This window comes from Natrix helvetica (assembly GCF_964273705.1).
Source record: "Natrix helvetica genome assembly, chromosome: 7".
Classification (NCBI taxonomy): Eukaryota; Metazoa; Chordata; class Lepidosauria; order Squamata; family Natricidae; genus Natrix; species Natrix helvetica.
The window spans coordinates 53,826,011-53,849,404 of record NC_138558.1 but is presented as its reverse complement, the minus strand read 5'-3'; the positions used below and the strand labels follow the sequence as shown (position 1 = coordinate 53,849,404).

Here is a 23,394-nt window from a genome sequence, read left to right as displayed (position 1 = left end):
CTGTTTTATAGATGCAAAAAATGAGTTAAATATTTCTGCTTTCTCCCTGTTGCTTGTCACCTTCTTGCTACTTTCTCCCAGCAATGGACCAATTGTTTCCTTAACTTTTTTCTTGTTTTTAACATGTTGGAAGAAGCTTTGTTCGTTATTTTTTAGTTTTGTGGAAAGCCTTTCTTCATTGTGAGCCTTAGCTTTCCTCACTTCATCTTTACAGGCTCGAGCTATTTGCTGATATTCTGCCTTAGTTATGTTCCCCCCTTCCCTCTTTTTATACTTAACTTCCCAAGCTCTCTCTAAGTTATTGAAACTAGCTCTCTTAAAGTCCAAGACTCTAGTTTGACTTTGTTCTACAACTTGTGTTTGCATAATGTTGAATTCCAATAATGCATGGTCAATTGCCCCCAGGGTTCCTGTGGCTTCAACACCTTCTATCATTTCCTCTCTGTTAAGTCCAATATGGCCGATCCCCTTGTTTCCTTCTCTACTTTTTGTCTGCTAGGTTTGTTAGGAACCTGTTGGATCTTCCACTTGGTGCAGAGTTTATTTCCCAGTTGATGTCAGGGTAGTTAAAATCCCCCATTACTATTGTGGTGTGCTTCCTATATACCTTAGCTATAGTTAGCTGACTAGCAAAATGTTCATCTACTTCCTCTGCTTGGTTGGGTGACCTGTAGTATAGACCTATGGCAATGTCGTTTCCCCCCAACCTTTAATATTGACCAAAATGCATTCAAGATAGTTCTCATCATTGTTGTGCTCTATTTCTGTAGAGATGTAGTTATTTCTTATATATAGTGCAACTCCACCTCCTCTTTTATTTGGTCTATTTCTTTTAAATAATTTAAATCGTTCTAGCTGTACGTTCCATTTGTGGGTTCCATCCCAAGTTTCTGTAATGGCAACAATATCGTATCTGCCCTCATTTACTTAAATTTCTAATTCAATTATCTCAGGAGTTAAATGCTCAACCTAGCTGGCATTCATGGGGAATCTTGCAGAATGGTTGTCCAAAAAGAAGGAGAGGTATACCACTCCAGTAACACTGCCAAGAATGGGTGTTGGTTCTTACCTGATACGCCCATTCTCCGGGAGGTGGAAACAGCAATCAGGATGGGTTGTCTCTGTCCATTGACCAATCGAACTGAGTCTACAGTTGTGACATCACTGGTACCACTGATGTTCCTCCCAGCTTTAACCAAGAGAGTTAATCACATGGTTTTAGGACAAAAATTGATAACACACTCACGTCCTCCTCCAGTAAGCCCTGAGCTAATGATAATTCCAAATCCGATAAAAATAGTCCCAGGAAAAATCAGATAAAGGGCAGGGCTCACTGCTGTTTCCACCTCAGGTAAGAACCAATGCCCATTCTCCCCAGTTGGTGGAAACAGCAGTCAGGATGGGACATACCAAAGCTTGTCCCGTCACTAAGGATGGGAAGAAGATTGTCCTGAAGACGACTGTTCAGATCTGACTTGTTTAAGCACTCTCCTGCCGAAAGCGGCATCCGCCGACGCATACCGGTCTAGTCTATAATGTTGTACAAAGAGAGACGGTGAAGACCCCATAGCTGCCCTGCAGATCTCCTCAAGGGAAGCTTGAGTAGACCATGCACGTTGAATGCGCCATCACTTGCTGAAGGAGCAGGAGTCCGAGAGCTCCGTATGCCTTTAAGATGCAGGACCTGATCACTTCCGGTTCCAGCTGCTGAGAGCAGCGGGTGTGTTTCGCGCTCTTGGTGGGGCCCCCTCGATCGGGGGGGCACAGGGAGCCTTGTAGGGGCGCCCTGCCGAGGGGGCAGCTAGCTGGGGGTCCCCTGTACCGGCGGCAGCCGGGGGGGGCTCCTGGCATTCCCCTAGGTGCCAGGAGGCGAAAGGGGGTGCGCAAGGAGCTTCCAGGCTTTCGCTTCGAGGCTGCTGGACGAATTTGACGATCCAAAGGCTGCAGCTACAATGTGGTGAGATAGAAACGCTCCCCGATTCCCTCTCTGATTGTTTAATGAAGGACTGACAGCTTTTTAAAGATTTTCAATCTGTTCCTGGGAAGTGCGATTGGAGAGAGGGGGATTTTTCCCCCCCTTGGAAAAGCGGGTTTGGACTGCTCTCTGCCCTCGGAGGAGGAGGGGGAGAGCTCTAGAATGAAATCACACTCATAGCAAGCAAGCAGATGAATACCCTGCTGCAATTGTGAAAGAGAAGTGATGATCTGTTCTTTTTGAAAACTTTGAAAACTTTCGGTTTGTTGCCTTCTGATCCCGTGCTGGCAAGGCAAGATGGCACACTTCCGCTGTCTTTATGCACTTTGAAATTTGACTCCACCCATAGAAATTGCTGGCATTTTGTCTTTGTCTCTGTGACACCCAGAAATATCTCTTGATATACTGTACCCTGGACTTGGAATAATGGATTTTTTGTCTGGAGTTGAACTATAGAAAAGGTCCCTATTATTGTCTGGACTGCCTGCCTCGTGATCTCTCTTGGCTATCCCCTTTTCATAGTTGCCATTTCATCCTATGGACACAGACACCTCTGAGTTTTTCTTTACTAAAATGGCACCGAAAAGACCCCCACCTGGGAAACCAGGCTTTGCTGGCTCCGCCCCAACATCCTCAACATCCAGCCCCAGTGGACAACAGACATTAACATCTCTACTACAACCCAAAGCCCCTGAGGAGGACCTAACCCACCAGTTGCTTCAAAAGCTCTTAAAGGGGCAGGAGGACTTGAAAAACCAACTGAAAGAAATGAATGAACAGCTCAGAGAGAACCAAAACCAAACGACTCAAAACTCACAGACTGGACCTTTTGGAGGAGAGGACGGCTGAGATGAGGGGGGAGGTGAGGGGGGTCCAGAGAGGAAACCAAGAACTTGAGAACCATCAGATAAAAATGGAATTTGAAAGGATGTCTTTTTTCCTTAGATTTCAAAATGTAATTGAGGTTGATGATGAAGATTTGAGGGAGATTATGACAAACTTACTCGCTGAATATATCAAAAAAGACAGACAGCAGTTGGGATGGGATATTGACCTGGTCTATAGAGTTAATTCAGCTTATGCTAGAACACACAATGTTCCAAGAGAGGTTCACATTAAATTTCTTAGAAAGACTACAAGAGATGAGATTCTGAGTGCACAAAGGGGGCAAGTGTTAAAATACAAGGATAGAGAGATAGTCATCCTGAAACAAATCCCAAAGAAAGTTAGAGATAAAAGGAAAAAATATTCGCTCTTAGCGAAGAAACTATTCAAGAAAGGGGTTTGATTCCGGTGGCTACTGCCAGAAGGCCTGCTGGTATTCTGGGAGGGCGGTAGAATCAGAATTAATACAACTATGGAGGCGGAGGCCTTCATGGAAAAAAACAAAGCTCTCCTAGATAAAGCTGATGACACTACACAAGACACACAAGACACGAGAGGTGCCGGAGCTTTGCTGGGGGGGGGGGGGGTGAAGAGGCAACATCGAGAAAACTTAGATCACAAAAGTGAGTTAGAAAAATAATGCAATTGCTGATACAGGGAATTTTTTCTGTTGGACATAAAATAGATTGAAATTATTGGAAGATATAAAGTAAAAATATGCTGTCAAAAAATTGTTAAGTAGTAATTACCTAATGTATTAACAAGTGAAAGTTATGAGAACCGGGGGAAGTGCCATTTCCTGCATAATGTAGCTGTCATAATTTGTAACCTTACCCATTACCCTTCTTCCTAAAATTTTTGTAAAACCAATAAAAAATGTTGTTCAAAAAAAAAAGATGCAGGACCTGATCCAACATCCAACAGACCTGGAAGAGACTTTGGCACCCATGTTAGTCTGATGAAAGGAGATGAACAAGGCTTCTGAACGACAGAAGGAAGCAGTCCTAGAGATGTATATGTGGAGTGTGTAGCACACGTCCAGCTTGTGCCACTTATGTTCAAGTATGTGTAGGAGATGGGCAAAGGTAAGGAGGACGATCTCCTGTGCCCTATGAAAGCAACTGTTGACCTTCGGAATGAAAGTGGGGTCAAGACAGATCACCACCCTGTCCTCATGGAAACTGCAGAGGTCTTGCCTAGTGGACCATGCCGCGAGCTCAGAGATGCGGCGAGCAGAGGTAATTGCCACCAGAGATGATAGTGGCCATACCTAGCCCAGTTGCAGGCAGGGGGCCCTGGGGCAGTAGAAGGGAAGATTGTACCTCAGGAGAAGGTTGAGGAGCCAAAGGAGCCGGGGATGGGTCTGAAGGACCTGAAGCAGTCTGATGAGAAGATTCCTGTGATTCCCCTTCACTGTCTGAGGACAGATCAGCAGGCTTTAGACTCTCCCAGGGCAATGGGCCCGGCATGAATGGATGAGGACTGGCAGGGCGCTCTGGAGGGGGCTGAGGCTGTTGCTGGGAAGCCATGTATGGTGCCTTGTCAAACTCCTTGTCCAGCCAGCGTTGGCGGCGGTCTTCCGCCTTTGGGGCAACCTTGGAGGCTTTGGGGGGGCTTGGCTTTGGGCCTGGGTTCTGGGGCTGGTCTCTTCCTGGTAGGAATTGCCCCTGAAGGCCTGCCACTGGGCTATCCGGTGGTGAAATGCATGGGCTGGGCTGGCTTTGATTTCCCTGCTGTAGGCCATAGGAATTGGTGGCTCAGGGACTCACCCCAAAAGATCGAATCTGCAGAGAGGCTGTTCCAACGTCCCTGGTGCTCTAGAGGCTTGGTGCCAAATAAACGGTCTCCAAAATGGCCACCGAAACTGTAGAGCTATTCAAAATGGCCACTGGAATTGTACAGCTATTCAAAATGGCCACCGGAGTGTCAGGGGAAATCTGAGATCAATGGACCGAGGCTGATTCCCTTCCGCATATCTTTTGAGATATTAAAAAAAAGAAATAAGTCTTTAAGAAGTATTCTAATTAATAAACAAACTTTAATAATGAAATAAAACAGAAATAACTAATGGTTACATTTTGATAATAAAAAGCTCCGGTTGCCAAGTTGGTAGCCGAACAAAGAAGAAAAAAAATTTTGGAATGTGTAACGCATGCGCAATAAATCACTTTCAGATAAGAACTTTTATGACCTGCGCAATAACTCTTTCTTAGTTTAACTCTTGAGTGTCAATTCATTCAGTTCAGGCCTAGCAAACTTTTTAACATCGTGACACCCCTTCTTTTGCTAGTCTGGGCTGACGTCATCAAATCATCAATTAAGGCACATCTTCTTTCGCAGATACTCGTGTTGATTTGCGGCAAGTGGTTTGTTAAGCATGTCTGCGATCTGATCATGTGTAGAAACATATTGCAATTTAACAAAACCTTGCTTAACTAATTGCTTTGTGTTTTGATAACGAATGTCAATGTGTCTGGACCTAGAACCTGTAAAATGTGACTCAGAAATATAAACCACAGATACATTATCTTCCATCACGGTGATTGGTCGAATCGGACGTGTCCAGATATCTGTGATCAAAGCATCAAACCACGTTAGAGAATTACAAGCATCTGAAACACAAGCATATTCAGCTTCAGTAGATGAACATGAAACAAAACTCTGTTTTCTCACTTGCCAGTAAACAGGACAACCATTTAGGAACATCATGTAACCGAAGTGCTTTTGCGTGACTTCTTGTCGCTCGCCCAGTCGGAATCAGCAAAACAAATCAACTTTGGTTGATCAGCGTGTGTTGGTTCTAGCAATAACTTCATGTGTTTAGTGTGTTTTAGGTATTTCAATAACTTCTTAATGCATGACCAATGAAATTGTGTTGCCTTACCTACGTGTCGTGATAAAAGATTAACACTAAGTGCGATGTCAGGTCTGATCCAACTACTAATGTATAATAGTGAACCAATGACTGAACGATAAAGTGTTTGATCCTCGAACTCAGGACTTGGTTCATGTGTTAAGTTGTGAAAATCTGTTTGCATGGGTGTCTTTGTTGTGCTAGCATCTTTCATGTTGCAATGATGTAGAATGTGGTCAATTTTCTCCTCTTGTGAAAGACTAAACCCCTTCTGTGTCTTTTCAATTTGAACACCTAAATAAGTGCTAATGTGTCCTAAAGATTTTAGTGTGAAGTATCTCTGCAAACTTTTAGCAAAAATCTCACTCATTTTCTTATTTGGACCAATATAAACAATATCATCAACATAAACAAGAATTATCTCATATGCATTGTTAGATCTTTTTGTGAACACGCATTCATCAGTTTCGGACTTAATAAAGCCCATTGAATTTAGTTTGTCAGTAAGACATAAATACCACATTAAACCTGACTGTTTCAGACCATAAAGACTTTTGTTCAGGAACCAGGTATCCCCTTCTTGCTTTCGGAATCCTGGAGGGCTTCTCACGTAGATCTCTTCATCTAGGTCTGCATGTAGATAAGCTGTGTCCACATCAAATTGGAAAACTTCTAAACCAAGAATAGTTGCAGTGGTTAAGGCAATTTTTACACTTTCAGTTCTGACTGCTGGTGAGTAAGTATTTGTGTAGTCCTCAGGATAACGTTGAGCGAAACCCTGAGCTACAAGTCTGGCTTTGTATAAAGACTCACCATTTGGTTTCTTCTTGATTCTGTAGACCCATCGGGTGCCAATGACTTTCTTGTTTGCTGGAGGTTTTGCAGGTGTGAATACATTGAGTTTCTTTAAACTGTCCATTTCATCCTGCATTGCATCATACCACTTGTCTTGTTCTGAATCAGGAAGCTGTTTGATTTGTGTGAATGTCTCTGGAGGAAGAGTAACGTTGCAAATCAAAGGTAATGGTGACTTTGTCAGTTGCCATGAATAACGTTGTGGAGGGATTCCTTTTGTGGCCCTCTTGGAGCGTCTAGGAGCATCAGACCAGTCTTCTTCTTCATCATCATCCTCGTCCTCACGTTCGTCGCTAGCATCAGCATCCGCGGCTTGCGAAGACGGAACATCAGTTTGTGAAGAACTGGTAGAAGGAATATCTGCCTGCGAATTGCCATCAGGCTGCGTGGCATCTGGAACACCATCTCTAGGAAAATAAACTTCAGGATCATTGGAATGAATCCTGGACCAGTCAATATCTTCCTCAAAATTAGCAGATTGTGAAATGACAATCACATGTTTAGTATCAATGAATTTGTACCATTTTGAATTATCATCAATACCCATAAATCTCAGTCTCTTTGCTACTGTACCTCCCTTTCTTCTTTGACTTAAGGGAGTGTTCACCATAGCATATGAACCAAAAATATGGAGGTTCTTGAGATCGGGCTTGTAGCCATACAGCATGTAGAAAGAAGTTTGATTGATTACACTGCTCCAAGTACGGTTGACAATGTAATTTGCATATTTGATTGCTTCACCCCAGTATGCGTTACTGAGATTGGCATCTTCTAGAAGACAACGCATCATGGTTTGTAGAACCCCTTGTCTTCTTTCTACGACTCCGTTATGAGCCGGTGTATATGGAGCAGATGTCTGATGAAGAATTCCATTCTTACGCATCCAGTCCTGGAAACGCTGAGACATGAATTCTGCACCACGGTCACTCTGGATTCTGGCGATGCGAACTTGGTATTGTGTAGAAACAAACGCTGCAAAGTCTTTAAAGATCTGAAAGGTCTCAGATTTCTCTCTCATAGGATATACAAATCCATATCTAGAATGATTATCTACAATTGTTAAAAAATACTTTCTGCCACCAAGTGTTGGTGGGAAAGGACCCACTATGTCAGTGTGTACCAAATCAAAAATGCGTGTTGACAGGCGTGTAGCATGTTTGGGAATTGCAGCCGCCTTGGATTTAGCCTTTTTGCAAACCGCACAATCCAAAAACACCTTACACCCCTTTAGATCCAAACCTTTTGCGAACTCCGGCATCTTTCTAAGAACACGGAAACTGGCATGCCCCAATCTTCTGTGCCACTTGTGAATACACCTGGAATGCAAAGGTTTACCAGTTAGTGAATTCTCAACATTAACAGTTTCATGAGGACCCTCAGGCTTGCTTTGAGCAACCTGTTTCTGTTTTCTCTGTTTGTTGGCTTTAGGAGCCTTTGGCACAGTAACGCTTTCTCTCTCTGGGACAACTCTCTCTGGGTCTGCGTTGTGCCTTTTTGGAGTTTGCATACTTGCCTGTGCTTGCCCTTTAGGCTTTGGCTTTAAGTAATAAACACCACCAATCAGCATGGTTTCAGCAACAATATCTCCATCTTTAACTATGTAACTTGCTTTTTCGAGGTGGTGAACCTGGAACTTTAAATCTCTAGACAAGTGACTTTGACTAAGCAAATTACTGGTTGCTGAAGGTATGTAATAAACATCAGGGATGTGTGTATCGAGCTCTTCAATGTAAACAGTTCCTTTTCCCATGACCTTGCAAGTGTGGTTGGTGAAGGAATACAGTTCTCGATACTTGGGCTCTGGTTCGCCCATCTCTGTGAAAAGTTCCCTTCTGTGGGTAACGTGCACAGCTGCTCCACTATCTAAAGTCCACAAAAGACGTCTGTCGAACTTTGGATCAGGTTGTGGAACGTGGGTTATGGCCAGTGTCACAAGTGGAGCTTGTGAATCACGCCTTGGACCACGACGGCCTTGTCTTCCGCCTCTACCTCTGCCTCTGGAATCTGTTCCTCTGGGCTGGTACGTGGCGGGAGCTGGAACTCGTTGGGGACAATCCCGGGTGTCATGTCCCACACGGTTGCAGGTGTAGCATTTTGGCATCCTTGGAGCGTAGCCTCTTCCTCGGAAGGGACGTCTGGCTGGAGCCTTTGATGCTGGAGGTCGTTGCAGATGTGGTGTAGCTAACCTGATAGCTTCGTCTTCCACTAAAAGTCTGCAAACGTGGTTAACTGTGCGTTGAGCAATAGGCACGTAGTTAATCTTTGCAACAGCATCTTTCCATTCATAATTCAATGAGTTAATGATGATGCTAATCATTTGGATATCATCGATTACATGGCCATTTTGTCTCAATTCACTTCTCATTCTTTTCAGTTTGGTCAAATGTCCACCAATTCGTTCACCAGGTTTCAACTTCGAACCATGGAACTCAGACATGAGCAAACATGAAGATTCAATTGAAACGGGCCTGTAGCAATCTTCCAAAATAGCCCAAATTTCTTGGGCATTTGCATCAGGTGGAAAGATACCTTGGATCTCAATTTCCATTGACATGAGCAAAGTCGTGATTGCTCTGTTTTCGAGGTCTCTCATTGCAGGTGTCCAGGGTTGAGGAGGAGGATTAAAAACCATGGAATGTGTGCCTTCTCTTCGAAGCAAGAGCGCAATTTCACTGACCCAGGCTTTATAATTCTCTCCTGACTCCTTTAATTTGGACTCACCAGTCAAGGGGGTGACTGTGAATACCTGCTGAGGAATGTGGATCGGAACAATTTGTTGCGCAGGTTGCAAAACTGGTTGTTGAACCAGGGGATGCTGGGGTTGCATCATTGGCCTTTGCGTGGCAACATCAAATTGGCTTCCTCGAATTCGCCTTTGACTTTGCCTTTTTCCATCTAGGGAGGATTCGGCCCCACCAGGTGTTGAAGACTTAACCTTTGGAGGCAAAGTTTTGGCTTCTAAAGGACTCATAGGTAAATCTCTAGAGCTTTGATGAAACTGAATCATCTTTTGCTCTAATAATTTTTCTCCGCCAGCAGATGGCAGTGCAGCTTCACTTCTTGGCTGCAGCCCTCTATACATGGCCGGAAGTTCAATGGGCTCAAAGGGATCACGTGACCTCGGTGACGTGTACATATCTCTTTGTTCTGATTGACCTAAGAACTTCTCTGTGGGGTGTGTCTTAGGCTGTTGTTTTGAAGAAAAGATGGCGTCCTCAGACATTTTGGGAGTGGGGGAGCTCCTCCTACTTCGCTTCATTTCGTTAAAGCATTCTCTCGCCTCCCTAGTATATTTTTCAAAAAGCTTTAATCGATATAGATAGCTTTGCATTTCTTCCTCATCATCTGGGAAGATTTCATAAACTTTGCTTTCTGCGTGGGAGGATTTTTTCTCTGCCGGCAGTTGCCGTTTAGACTTTTGCCGTTCATTAATTGTATCTTGATAATCTGCGAGGGTCTGGGAATGGAGTGGCTCTGGCAGAGTGGGAAGTTTTGGCTTGGCCCCCAAAAATTCATAATCTCCTGGAGATATTTTAGAAGGAGGAACCACTGACCTCGTTTCGTGGATGTCGCGTCCTGTAACTCCTTCCCCCACATCTGGCTCGGCACCTGAAGGAATTTGTTGTTCCTCTGTGTCTGAGGGAATGGATTCTTTGTCAGAAGAAGCTGATCCGTCTGTGCTTGCCCCATCTTTCTTTTTCTTTTTTTTCTTTTTCTCCGACATTGCTAATTAGGCTTAGTCGGTTATCTTTAGATAGCATGAAGGGAAAATACAGCCATAAATTGTAGCCATCTCAGCTGCCAAGTTGTCGACCAACCTCTGCATACCAAGTTGTCAGGGGAAAAACGCCCTGGGGAAATCTGAGATCAATGGACCGAGGCTGATTCCCTTCCCCATATCTTTTGAGATATTAAAAAAAAGAAATAAGTCTTTAAGAAGTATTCTAATTAATAAACAAACTTTAATAATAAAATAAAACAGAAATAACTAATGGTTACATTTTGATAATAAAAAGCTCCGGTTGCCAAGTTGGCAGCCGAACAAAGAAGAAAAAAAATTTTGGAATGTGTAACGCATGCGCAATAAATCACTTTCAGATAAGAACTTTTATGACCTGCGCAATAACTCTTTCTTAGTTTAACTCTTGAGTGTCAATTCATTCAGTTCAGGCCTAGCAAACTTTTTAACATCGTGACACGGAGCTCCGAAAAGAGAGAAAAAACCTCTCCGGAAGCTTTTCGCAACCGAAACTGAGCCAATGCAGCCGACGCGCTACAAAGATGAAACAATCCCACCCCCCAATAGGCAGCGGCCATAGGGTTACCACCCGCAGTCTTGCCTGATGAGAACGATGTCGCAGAGAGCTCCGGAGATACCTCATGGCCTCCTGCGATGGTAAGCAGCAGCACGATGTCAAGTAGTAGCAGAAATGGCAAGTAGCAGTAGAGATCGCAGTTTGGAGAGGAAAAAAAAATCTAACCTTTAGACTAAGCCAAATAGAGTCAAATCAGAAAACGTTTTGGAAAAAAGGACCTAATTAGGAAAATTTTTGGAGGAGAACATTTTGTGCGTCCCGTCCTGATTGGACTGAGTCTAAAGCTGGGAGGAATACCAGTGGTACCAGTGATGTCACAACTGTAGACTCAATCCGATTGGTCAATGGACAGAGACAAGCCATCCTGACTGCTGTTTCCACCAACTGGGGAGAAATTGCATGAATGTAGTTGCTAGCAGTTGCTTTTATTTTGCTTTATGTAGTTTGATTTAATATGTTTAATTAAATATAACAGCTAAATTATTTTATGAAATATTTAAATAATATATACATAAACGCAAATTTACACGCCAATCCTAAATACAAGAATACAAGTTCAGAGATCCTTTTCTACACAGCATTTGATCATTAAATGTGTGGTAAGTAATATTTCTCCTATTTGCAGAAAATAATTTGATTCACTCAATTTTGCTAATTCTCTCTTTCACTGACAATTCCTTATCATCTTACACTTTTTACTTTTAGCCAAGGCAAAATCTACTCAATAAGCAGTAGCTCCAGGAATGAAATAAAAATCACTTGATCCTATCCCAACAGTGCCAAAAAGCTAACTCCAAGACCAACCCTTGAAACAATTTAGCCAAATTCCTTTCCATTTAATTTATCTAGGAAAATCTTAACATTGCCAATTTCTTATCTAGTTATCGTTTGATGTATTGCAAAGCCCTAAAAGAATTCCTAAACAGCAGAATGTCAGGCCACAGCAGCAGTCTGAATTTCATTTTGAAATTAATTGAGTGATTTCTCTCCATATTACCCCTGCCAAAAACTAAAAACCAGCAACCATCTAGAACTGTTTGAGAAAGACAGAAGCAAAGGGAATTTTCTTCTCCTTGCTGAATGCTTGGATTATAATTTTTATTTTGCTATATTTTGATTTGGTGTGAAATCACTGGTTTTTCGTTTTGTTTTACTGCTTCACTGTCTTTTGCGTGTGTGTGTGTGCGCATGAGAGAGAGAGAGAGAGAGCGCAATATTTTGCTATTTCCTTCCTCCTTCTCTATATTTTATGTGGATTTTGCTCCTCCATACTTTATGTGGATCGCGTGCATTTAGAGAGGGACAAGTTCCAAATACATTTGACACTAAAAAGAGTTGGGGGTAGATTAACTTGAGGGTAGATTGGTTTCTTAAATAAATCTCATGAATTTCAACCAAATTTAACAATGCATAAATGTGCTCGTATGAACCAATTTTTGAGTCATGTTTTATTCACTAAATTTAATAATATCCCCCCCAAAAAAATCAAAACACCAGCTACCAAATATAAACTGAATTCAACCCATTGAGCAGAGATTAAAGTGAAAAAAATACAAAACATTTATTGAATAGAAAAATAGAATCAACATTTATGATAAAATAATAAACTCAAACTAAAGACTCAAAATATGGAGCTGTCATTAAATACACCATAACTCTTAATAAACAGCTGACACATTTTTCCATATGGTACATTTTAAACTGAACCATAAAAAGATTTGATATTCCAAAATTGATGCTCGCGTAGCTGTAAAAGCTGACTATCAATCAGGTTTATGAAATATTCTAGAGAAATAATAATTGAATATCCACCAATTACACTTACAGAGTTTGGGAGAAAAACAAATCTAGTAATCGAAAATAAAATGCTTTTTCATTTCCTAGTTGTGAAATGGCCTGCAATGTTTCAAACACATCAAAATTCACTTTTCCATTTTATATTATATACATGAAAACGTACACATTTTGAGGGATGGTAGAGCGTAAATAGATTCATTGCAATGGTATTGAATTCTGTTTGAATGCTTATTTCTCTATGAACAGAATAGACTAATCAAATTACAGTATATTAACCTTGTTCTTTTTATAAGTATTGTTTTTCCCCCAAAATAACACAGGGTCTTATTTTCTTTTGACCCCCAAAATATGGCTGTGGCCTTATTATCGGGGGAGGGAGGCAAGAGATGGGCCAGGCCGTGAGACTCCGCTTATTTCCGAAAAACGCCGCCGCCAAGTGAGCAAGCAAAGCTGGCTGGCTGTGACAGCTCGGGCTCATCAAAAAAGACACAGAGAGAGGGGGGGGGGAGAGAGAAGGGCAGAAAGAGAAGGAAAAGTGGGTAGGTAGGCGCAGCTTAATGGGATATTCGATATCCTGCAAGGCGTATTTTTTGCCCTGGGACTTTTTTCCCCTCTTCCCCTACTCCTTTTCTTTTCTTTGCAAAAAGCAGAGCCGCACCAGCTGGACAGGGTGGAGATGAGGCAGGTGGTATGCTTGGAATGGTGGGGGGGAAGAGACTGCTGAAGAAAAAGAGGGAGGGAGGGAGGGCTTTGACTTTCTCAGCGCCTCTCCCCTCCTCCTTTAACTCCAAGTTTCCCCACTTGCGCAGCCTCCTCCTCCTCCTCTTGTAGAGGGGAATAGATGACATTTGCCACTACTTGCAAGGGAGGCTCTGAACTCCTCTAAAAGCAGCCTTGCCGCTACTCAGACAATCGCGGCGAGAGCTGTCAGTCAGCACATCCACCAAAGTCAGCTCCCAAAACAAGGAAAGCTGAAAAGCCTTGCCGCTGCCCGATAAGAACCGCGGTGATAGCTGTCAACCACAAGCATCAGAGAGTTCAAAATGCAGCTCCCGAAGTCAAAGTGATCTCTCTCCATGGGAGCAGCACTTTCCAAAAAGCACCAAGAGGAAAGGAAAGGGCGAGTGACTTTGGTTGCGGCCACTGATCATGCTCGTTTGGACATTCGGGCATGCTTAATAAAAAGGTAGAAAGGCAGCCCGGCTTTCAAAAGGAGGCACAGCACCCGCTTGGCGTAGGCTTTGCCAAGCGGTGTTCTGAGAACTTTAGGGACCACACGGAGAGGGCGAGGGAAATAGAGGGGGGGGCAGGGCTGTTGCGTTTCCTTCGCCGGACTTCTGCATGACCACCAGGCAACACGTGATGGGTTGGGTAGAACGCGTCGTTTCTCTGGAGCCCTGCCAACCTTTGGAGGCAGGTTTCCTCCCATCTGGAGGTACTGGAGGGCGACCGAGAGGCTGTGTCCACCCGAACTCTGCCCCAAGTCGCTGCAACCATCCAACATGGGGCTGAAGGAGACCCGGGTACAAAATGTGACACATTTAAACACATGCAAAAAAAAAAATCACAACCCTCTCCTTTCTTCTCACCTACACCTCCCACACACACACATTACCCCTACCTTTTGGATTTGGTTAACTTCCGAAAAGCCTGTTGTCTCTCGTTGCGCATGCACTTAAGTAGTTTGGGGGGGGCTTATTTTCGGGGGGGACTTATTTTAACCCATGTGTTGAAAAGCCCGATTGGGCTTAGTATCAGGATGTGTCATATTCTCGGGGAAACACGGTATAAATATTCATAATATTTATAGCGGTATTAGCAAATGAAAAGTCTATCTTACGTACAAGATAGACTTTTCATTTGCTAGTACCTCTATAAATATTATGAATATTTATACAGTTCAACTTACAACCGTTCATTTAGTGACCATTTGAAGTTACAACAGCACTGAAAAAAGTGACTTATGACAATTTTTCACACTTATGACCGTTGCATCCCCGTAGTCATATGATTTACATTCAGATGCTTGACAATTGGTTCAGATTTATGATGGCATTTCACTTAACAAATGTGGCAAGTCATAAAATGGGGCAAAACGCACTTCACAGATTTCTCACTTAGCAACATAAATTTTGGGCTCAGTTGTTGTCGTAAGTCGAGGACTACCTGTACTTCTAGAACACGGGTGTCAAACTCGCCATGTCACATTGTCATCACCTGATGTATTGCAATGTTTTTCCCTTCATGGAGCTGGGGTGGATGTTGCTTGCATCCAGCGCATGGGCCGCCAGTTTGACACCCAAGTTCTAGAAGAACAAAGCTAATGTCCTTTGATTAGTCTATTCTGTTCACAGAGAAATAACCATTCAAACATAAATTCAACACCATAGCAATAATAATCATGGCCTACCCCCCAAAAATCTGAATAACTAGGTCCAAACATTAATTTGGGTAATAATTTATACCTGGACAAACTTGTACATCTGATAGTTCTTTTTTTAAAAACCCTAAAATATTTTCAAGATTTAATTACTGATGCTCTAATTTAATTTATTGCTCAGAAGAGACCATCTTCATTTTACTAAGGTGAGAAAAGTACAAGCCTATGCATTATTAATTCAGCTGTGTTTTCTTTGTTTTATGTTAACACCCACAATAATAACAGCAAGATTTTCACGCGAGACTGCAAGGAGAATTTGCTTAAGTTGTTTCAAGTTCTACTTTTCCTGAATTTACATATTCATGCTGCAAATCAAAGATATAATAATCTCAAATAATATGTGCAAAGTATAAAATAGTACAACGATACAAACATATTTAGCAATGAACTTTGTTAGTGCAATCATAGAATCATAGGGCTGGAAGAGACCTTGGAGGTATTCTAGTCCAACTCCCAGCCCAAGATAAGGGTTCTTATTCCATTAAAGTTTTATTCACATTCCTGAAGTATTAAATTGTATTATGCTCTCCTGAACACTTAACTCTTACTCCTGTTTTTATATAGTATATTCTAATTTCATCTTACCTGGGAGTGTTATTCTTTTCAAAAAGAAGTCAAGTCCTATGGTTTGCTTGTATTGCTTTCCAAAAGTATCGTGAACAAAACGAGTAGCTAAGGAGGTCTAAAAAGAAAATTATATCTAATTCAGAAGCAATGAACAAAAAATCCAAATTTAAACTCTATTATTTATAATATTTTATTTCTTTTACTTACGGTAATAAAGCAATTTTGTAATACTGCAAAAACTTTACCCATCATCACAGTTCTTAGGATCACATCAAATATTAACTAACCAATTAACTAAATACTAACAATAAATAAAAAATATTGCAATGCAGAACATTACACAAAGGAATTGCCACCTCCTGAAGCTCTGGCTACTTGACTGAAATATACTGGGTAAGTGGAATAAGGAAGAAAGGGGAATGCATACCTGTTCTTCATTCTTTTAAACACTGCCTGTGGAACATGAAAGAAAGCAATGAATGCCATTGCTGAAAAGAGGTTAGGTCACTTTCAGCAACAATCCTCACCATTCTTTCTTTCTAAAAAAGGAACTCCCTGAAAACAACATGGAGTTGGACTAAATTTGAACTGTATCTCACTTTCAGGTCAAAAGGTATTTACCATATTTTTGGAGCATAAGACACACCTTTTTCCCTCAAAAAAGAGGCTGAAAATCTTCATGCATCTTATACATTGAATACAGCATCCTTTTGCCTCCTGAAACCCCGCCTCCTTAACCAAAATGGCCGTGCATAGCCTTTAGGAGGCTTCCAGAGTGCTCCTGCGCTGTTTTTTTGCTCGTTTTTGGGCCCACCCGCACCCCCAGGAGCACCCTATACAGGCCTCCTAAAGACTATGTATGCCTTTTTTAAAAAAAACAAAACGGGCCCGTTTTCGCGAAAAATGAACTGTTTTGGAGAGGTTTGTAGAATGCAAAAACTTTTTTTTTTAATTTGCCTCTTCAAAATCTTGGTGTATCTTATACTCCAGTGTATCTTATACTCCGAAAAAGACAGTATTTTAGATTTTTAAAATCTAAAAATCCCACCTTTTTTATTATTATTATTATTATTATTATTATTATTATTATTATTATTATTATTATTATTATTATAAATTGAAAGCAGTGAACATATCTAATACTCCTTATATTTTCCCCTTAATAACAACCCTGTAGGATTCGACCGGAAGTTCTCCAGCTGGAGTCTCACATGAACTCCGTCTGACAAACCAATGCCGAGATCCTTTTTGGATCAGAACATCCCTGGGGAGGGGGATGAAGAAGGGGCAGCGTCTCATCAGACCCAGAGGGAATGCAACAGGTCCCTCATAGGTCGGAGATTTGCTCTCTGAATCGGCGTTGGGGAGGCAGCATGGCAACATGGCTGCACAAGATGTTGACTTCACCCCAACTGAACAGTAGCGTGCAGAAGATGAGATGAAAGCCTGGTAAGAAGATCTAATTAACCCACAGTCATAAATCAGAATTTGGAAAAGGCAAAGAACCTTGAGAGTACAAATAATATTAATGGACAGATCGGGATTTTTGGCAAAAAGAAAGAAGGGGGAAAATGGAGGGTTGAATCACTAGCCCAAAAGAGCCATTTGCTTTAAACAATTTAGACAGGAGAAAGCACAGAAGTGACAAACCCATTCAAACACAAACTTTAAATTTGGATTTGGATTTAAAAAGATTCTGTTTTTAAAAAAGATTAGGAGGGCGAAACGGAATCCAAAACATACGGAGGAGATTTGCTTCATTTGAATTTCTTCTAACATATCTTAAGCAACTCCAATTAATGAGAAGTGGAATGTAACAGGGGAGGGGGAATCAAGAAAAAAGCACTCTTTCCTCACTGATAACCAAATCTTGCCTGAGTGCGGCAAATGGAATGTGAAACTCTGGGTAGGAAGTTTTAATTAACCAATTGCCATAAATCAGAATTTGGAAAAGCAGGAAGTGAAGAGAAACATACCAGAGATTTGCTGTATTCGAGTTTGTTCCAATTAATATATTTTGAGCAACTATAACCAACGAGAGGTGGAACGTAACAAGGGAAAAATAATAATAGAATTAAGAACCGGGAAAATATGAAGCTTGGTTTTCTTTTTCAGAAAGGAGAACAAAAGATCAAGATGGCTCCCGCTTCTCTTCCTCTTCACATTACCTGAATTAGCTAAATTTAAGGTGGACCAGAACTCTGAAATAAGAACTGTATAACTAACTGTAATTTTGGAACTAGACATTATGGAAAGGTGGGAATTTGAAGAACTACGTGAAATTATAAAAAATATGCATAAATCATTAAAATCAAGTCTAAATAGAATTTTGAAGTTAGATATTGAGCAGGAAGTGAAGGAAGAAGTAAAGGAAGACGAGGGGGGTAATGAAGGGGTAGAAACAGTGGAAAATAAAAAGCAGACAAAAAACCTCATTGGGTTTGTCACTGGTATAGGGAAAATTGAAAAGGGGGGGATGTGTCCCAACAAAAGGAAATACAAAAGATTTCACTAGGTTTGACAGTGGCTTGGGGAAAATTGAAGAAGTTGGACATGTCAAAACAAAGAAAAGGGAGAAAACAGGAATAGAGAAGTGGGACAAAAGACTTACTAGGAAAAAATCAGGCAATTAGAAATTGTTATATGGGAAATATAAAGCTGAGATATGTGGTTTACTCCTATATATGATAATAAAACTGAGTTGCTAACTGATTGAATATAATGGAAATATAATTAAATAAAGGTTAAAATATATGGAATATGGACAAATATGAAACTGTTATGTGGAGAATGTAAAGTAGAGGTATGTGATTCACTTTTATACATGATAATTAAACTGAGTTCTTAATTGATTGAATATGACAATGGAAGAACAATTAAGTATAGGTTAAAATATATGAAATATGGACACATATAGAACTCCTAACATGATGAACAAAGTGAGTACCACTTGTTATTCTATAGAGATTGATGGAATTGTAATGAACATTGAACAGTAAGGATTGTTATTTAAAGACAATTAAGGGTAAGCTAAGTCAAGATATGGAAAAACGGAGAAGGAACATGAAGTATACTTACAATGGGAAATTATTGAGATTATAAAGACAGAACTACAAATTTGGGGCGTGTAAATATGCATAACTATATAAATATAATGATGAGAATAGGTGGGAATCATAACCAGGTCTACATCTCAACCAAAAATAGGCTGGGGGGGTATTATTATATATGCATACTTTTTTTCTTTTAAAAAAGGAGGAAGATATATGTCAAAATTAAATATGTATATTGAAAAGGAATTATAAATACCATTAACATAAAATGGAGCTCGCTCAGAGGCTGAAAAACACCAAAATGAGATGAAGCGTGTAAAATAGAGGAGAGAGGTAAGGGAAGGAGAGGGATAGGAGAGAGGGCAGGGGGGGGGAGGAGGAGAGAAAGGAGGAGTGGAAAGGGGAGAGAGGAGAAGGAGAGAGGAAGGGGAAGTAAAGAAGAGAAGGACGACAGAAGGAAGAAAGGAGGTAGGGAGGAGAAGGAGAGAGTGAGAAGAAAATGATGGATAGGGTACAAATATGGTGTATGGAGAGCAGAAGAACCAATAATTGTTTTTGGGAGTTGATGGTAAGACAAACTGATGTAAACATTTAACAATATAATACGATGTTGGTTATGTAATAGTATACATGTGGTTATTTGTTATGAAAATGAAAAAAATAAAAAACTTTATATATGAAATAACAACCCTGTGAGGTAAGTTAGATTGAGAGAGAGGAACTGGGCCCAAGTCACCCCTGTGTTTTCCATGCCTAAGTGGAACTAGAACTCTCAGCATTCTAGTTTCTAGCCTAGTGCCTTCAATACTAGACTGAACTAGGTCTAGGCTAAAGTTTCTAAAACAATGAATCACACCAACATTTCTATTCCTGCCCTTCATTTAATTAACTGACCTACAATCACTGTCTTTTTGCATAGTTTTCTTCAGGCTTCTTTTTGTCTTCAGAGTTTTACCTACCCACAGTAAATTATTTCCAAATATCTCTATTTTGAATTTGCATTGAAAATATATGTATACATATACATTGATTTATATTTCCAGAAATAAACCCATGCATAGCACATAGAAAAAAATATCTGATGTATTATTACCAAACTAAATTACATTATCAGTTGGCAGGCCATTATTTCCTGCTGTAATTCCAAATACATACTTTTTTCCAATTTGCATATACAGGTACCTAATGATCAAAATGGAGGTGAAGTTTACAAGCAATAACATGCTGAATTGCACCTAAGCTAAGGAATATACCATTGGCAATTACTTACTCTTCACTTTTCTACCATTAGAAAAGGAGTTCAGACTTCCTTCTTCAGTAAAGTTTTACTTTTGAGTTTTACTAATAAAAACTTCTTTGTCGGTGGACTTCTGCTCAGACTAGGTGGGAGGGCTCAGTGATGGTGGGATGAGCTAAGGTCAGCCTTGCTAGTATGAGCAAATGGGAAGGAGGGCAAGTGGGACATAGCAGGTATGAAGAACGCGAACCAAACCAACACAACAAACTTCCAATCAAACTTGGAAAGCGGCACTGTATGATCAAGAACACCTCATAGAAACAGCTGAAACAACAACTGTGGATGTCAAAGGTCAGAACATACTGGACAGACACTGAACTTTCACAAACAGATCTGGAGCTGATGATGTAAACAGACAAGAGTAAAGACACTTATTCATTGAAAGTGTCAGTACTGAAAAAAATCCTAGGTTTACAAGGACATTTCCAATCAAAATATGCAGAGGGGGGGAAGAGGGAGGATCAACCCATATTTTAAACTTAAAATACAAGAATAAGACAAGAAATTCACCAAATATCAACCCATATTTTAATCTTTAAAAACATACAAGAATCTGACAATAATATTCAAGTTTACTGGCAAATAGGTTTTAAAAAGTTAAAGATATATAATGGAATAACAAATTCTTAAAGTCATATTATAACTAATACTAAAAATATTAGTATAAATTCTGTAGAGATGTTTATGGAGCTATACACTTCTGAAAACATGCAAGAAGAAAAAAAATCAACTAACATCTCAACAAACTGAATTGTCTATAATTATTTTTAATGAATGCTCAATACTTGAATACTTGAGATTTCACAATCAAAAGTTGAATATATTTTTTAAGATTTTCCATTAACAATTCCAGACCCTGATGCATTAGCAATCAAATTCTATAAGCCATTTGGATATTGTTATACTAGAATGTTTGACATTAAGCCATGTACTATATCAGGAAAATTGTCTTTCCTTATCCTGGCACTGTTCTAATTCCCAAACCAGGTAAAAAGACCCATTAGAAATTTATTCTTACATGCCCATCTTTTTTAATCTTGATAATCAATTATTTACTAAATTATTTTATAATTTATATAATTACATATTTAAATTATATCATTTATAATTTAAGCCAATCATATTAGTTATAGGGAAGTTTATTCATTCTGATCAATCATGTTTCACTCCAAAAGGTATATAGTCCCATCAGAAAATTGCTATTATTCATTTTTTATAAAATCAACATTATCTTATCAATAAATGGATTAGGTATCTTTTAAGCTTTTGTGTGGAGAGACTGTTTTCTTTATTGAAAACATGGATTTGTGGCAGAGAGAGGGACTAAAGCACGGGAAATGTTTTGAGACACTCATCCTGGAGCTGCTGTCTTCACATGCATGGGTTTTACTCAAAGACTAGCAAGACCCAGCAGAGGCCTGCAGACTCTTGATTGCTAACTGATCAGCACAGAGGTCTAGCCCACAGGCATGGCATAAATGCCACCAGTGGATGAATCACTAAGCTTCCTCATTGCTGTTTCACAAATCCATCAGGGCTTCTCACAGCCAAACACATAGGTTATAGGGAAGCCACTCCAGCATGGGCCCTACTCTAACTGGGCTCTTCCCTCAAAGATAATTTTGCCTTTGCAAAACTTTTTGTTGCTTGTCTGCCTCCTTTTTGGACCAGCGGTCCCCAAGCCTCCCCTAGTCTCCCCTCATCCAAGACATCTTGTGTTCCATTTAATGACAATGTACAGATATTTAATGACTGCATCAAAGAGAGCAGGGATGAGATAATTATAGTTAAGCAAGGCCATCTTGCCATTTCAACCATAATGGGCAGGTTCCATTACAGCCGTAGGTCGAGGACTAACTGTAGTCAAGTGCTGTTATTGAAACATTTAATGATAGAATTCTCAAAATTCTTATTGGATCTGGAAAGATTATAAAAATTATGTGAATAACTCTTCTATTTAAAAATTAACTATTATGTAACCTATCGCTGAATGTTGGGATATATTAATCTGCTGTTTCTTGTTGCCTTATAGAATATCAATGAGAAAAAAAATGAAAAATAAAATAAAAATATGGAAAGCAGGAAGTATGAACCAATGTAGAAAGTACTATTATAAAATAGGAAATGAAGTATATTAAACTGAATGTTTAAGTAGGCTGAAATGGGAAATCATTTTAAATGATTGTATTCCAAATTTGGGATCGTATGAAAGAATGGAATGGAATTAATACTCAAAAAGGATATATAACTAATTAACCCAATAAAAGATAGAATCCTGTCTATTCAAATAAATGATATCCAAGTGCACACTCTTACTCCAAATGAAATGGAGGAAACTCTTGTGATGAAGGCCTCCTTGGACGCTTCCCCAAATGCCTCTCCGAACACCAGCTTGGAGGATGAGCCAATCCCAGGCACATCAAGGAGGAGGTACAGCACACCTGGAGGCAGCCAGTGACCCCGAGATGGGATCAGCAAGACCAAATGTGGAGCAGTTGCAGGGGGAGCAAGCAGATGAGCAATTGGATGAGCATGGGTCAGTTGAGACACAGCTGTAGGACCGCCTCAGGAGGACAGAGCGCATAGCTGCCGCTGACCAGTGGTGACTCTGGATGAGGAACTACTCCCCAGGGATTTGGAAGCCCTCTTGACTAAAGGTTTTCAAAGATGTTCAGGTCATATAACCTGTTAGCTTAAAAAACATTATTTTTGCCTGCCTCTTACAGAATAATAGGTCTGCATGAGAACAAAAGCCAAAGGGAATGGGGGACTTGTGAATGTCAGCTGAGAGGCCCTGCTCTTTCTGCTTTGCACAGCACTGCCATGGCCTCCCCCACTGCGCTCTGTGACCTTTTTTAAGCCTTATTCTCTCATGGAACCCAACTAAGTTTTCATAAGATGCCAGTAAGTAGGTTCTGCATTGGCTGGAATAAACGTCTGGGCATAAAATCTGATTTTAACCTACAAAATCTATTTGGCACTCAGGACTGGGAGGGACCGTCTGCTTGAAAGTAATTCCCCATCCAGGACACATATCCACAGTATAAATAATGAACCTCTTCCCTACAGTAGATACTTGGGAGAACAAGAGACCTGTGCTTTTCAAACGCTGCACTGAACCTCTGGAATAGCCTTTCACTGGCATAATTACTCCTAGCTTCAGAAAAGCTATAGAAAAAACAAATTCAAAAAGACCTTCTAGAGCAACATTCCCCAAGCTGTCTGTGTTGGCCCAGCACGGGGGAGGGGAGGGGAAGAGAGGATGGTTTTGTGTGAAGCGCAGGGCACACAGCTTTGAGTGAGCGGTGAGCACGCACACAACTTGCACAAGTGGGGCTGCGAGCACTGATGCCCA

General features: G+C 40.6%; 1 protein-coding gene across 1 annotated transcript in view; it reads right to left on the bottom strand.

Annotated features, from left to right (window-relative positions):
• Positions 1–23,394, bottom strand: part of RAB28 (RAB28, member RAS oncogene family) — an 87,841-nt gene that overhangs the window by 61,529 nt on the left and 2,918 nt on the right. Inside the window, exon 2 of the mRNA XM_081959861.1 lies at positions 15,708–15,804. Within this exon, the coding sequence (XP_081815987.1) occupies positions 15,708–15,804 (97 nt within the window). The remainder of the gene's footprint in view (positions 1–15,707; positions 15,805–23,394) is intronic.